The sequence below is a fragment of the Quercus robur genome, chromosome 5 (genome assembly GCF_932294415.1).
Source record: "Quercus robur chromosome 5, dhQueRobu3.1, whole genome shotgun sequence".
NCBI classification, from domain to species: Eukaryota; Viridiplantae; Streptophyta; class Magnoliopsida; order Fagales; family Fagaceae; genus Quercus; species Quercus robur.
The window spans coordinates 14,615,712-14,617,254 of record NC_065538.1 but is presented as its reverse complement, the minus strand read 5'-3'; the positions used below and the strand labels follow the sequence as shown (position 1 = coordinate 14,617,254).

The following is a 1,543-nucleotide window of genomic DNA, read 5'->3' as shown; positions in this document are numbered from 1 at the left end:
ATCTTGTGACGACACTTTTGACTAGCTCTTAAGGAGCTTCAACTTGGAGGTGCTAAAGATATATGACCTACGTTTAGGTGATATAGGAATTATTAACAATTTTCTTCTCCTCGTGGTAGGAGTGCTCTTTCTCACTTCAGGTGAGTCTTCTTTTCCACAGCTTCTAGCAGTGGACTAGAGTCAAAACGCGATAACACAATCCAAAGGACCACTTCTGTCGTGCACTATGGAGGCTGACTTCATTGCCAGGATGCAACAGATACGGTTAACAGAGGAGGAAGGTGAAGTACTAGAGATTCGATCTACAAATCGGGATAAAACATTAGAGGAATGCTCCCTAAGCTTGTTGGGACGCTTCCTTTCCACTCGTCCCTATAACCTGAAAGCAACGAAGGCAACGTTACGAGCTGCATGGAAGCTGGGAAGTGATGTCAGGATCATCGAGGTGGGGGAAGAAATACTACAATTTAAGTTCACATTGGAAAGCCAGTTGGTATGGGTCCTTAACAATGGACCATGGAGCTTCGACAATAACCTCCTCGTCCTCCGTAGGTGGGAACGGGGCATGACGGCGAGGTTGGTAACTTTCTCAGTGCTACCTATATGGGTTCAAGTATGGGGATTGCCATTTGATCTCATCAATGAGGAAGCTGCATGGGATATTGGCAAAGGCCTCGGTCATGTGGTGGAAGTGGACAACAAAACTTTCTCGTCGGAACAAGCTCGCTTCATCCGAATCTGTGTGGAGATTCCGCTGCATAAACCAATTTGGCGGGGAGGTTATGTACTCAGCCTTGAAGGAGACCGGGTAAGAGTGGGATTCAAATATGAAAGAATGGTAGGACTTTGCTACCAATGTGGTTTATTTGGCCATGATGCAAAAGAGTGCCCAACCCCAAAGGACCAACAGCTGACCGAGAACCCATATGGGGAATGGCTGAAAGCAGGGCAACGGAAAAGCTGCGACATACCGAATAGACGACGGAACAGCTCACCACGGTGGGAAACAAGGTAGAATCACGATCAGGGCTGTACGGATCAGCCGCAATCAATGCGCGTAAATACTCCAGGTGGCAATAATGACCCAAATAGAAAAAACGAAGAGTTGGGTAACGGCACCATTAATGAGACAGTTTCACAGCAGCATATTGAAATGGAGTTAATGGGCGCAGAAATCACGGAGAAGAATCAGACCCTCAAGGAAAGTATAAAGGCTGTGGCATCAAAATTGGGTGAGGTAACGGATAAGGAATTAAACTCATCAGAGGCAATCAATCCCATGATTGCAGCCGATGAGCTAGTTAATGTCCATGTCCAATACGTTGAAGTCATAAAACCTACACCAATCCATGCAACTGGTGACCAAAATTTAATACCACGTGCAGCGGCACGTGAGATTATTAAAACACAAGAAACAAGGCCCACGGAAAATACAGCCAAGTGGAAGAGAATTGAATGCCACAATGACCATCCTAGGAGTATAACCAATATTGGCTCACACCAAACGGGGGTTAAACGAGCACAACCAGAAGATGGCCGCCAA

General features: G+C 46.1%; 1 protein-coding gene across 1 annotated transcript; it reads left to right on the top strand.

Annotated features, from left to right (window-relative positions):
* Positions 1-226: 226 nt before the first annotated feature.
* Positions 227-1,015, top strand: LOC126727855 (uncharacterized). The gene has a single exon (XM_050433763.1). It carries the CDS (start codon positions 227-229, stop codon positions 1,013-1,015), a length of 789 nt encoding a protein of 262 aa, XP_050289720.1.
* The last annotated feature ends 528 nt before the right edge of the window (positions 1,016-1,543 follow it).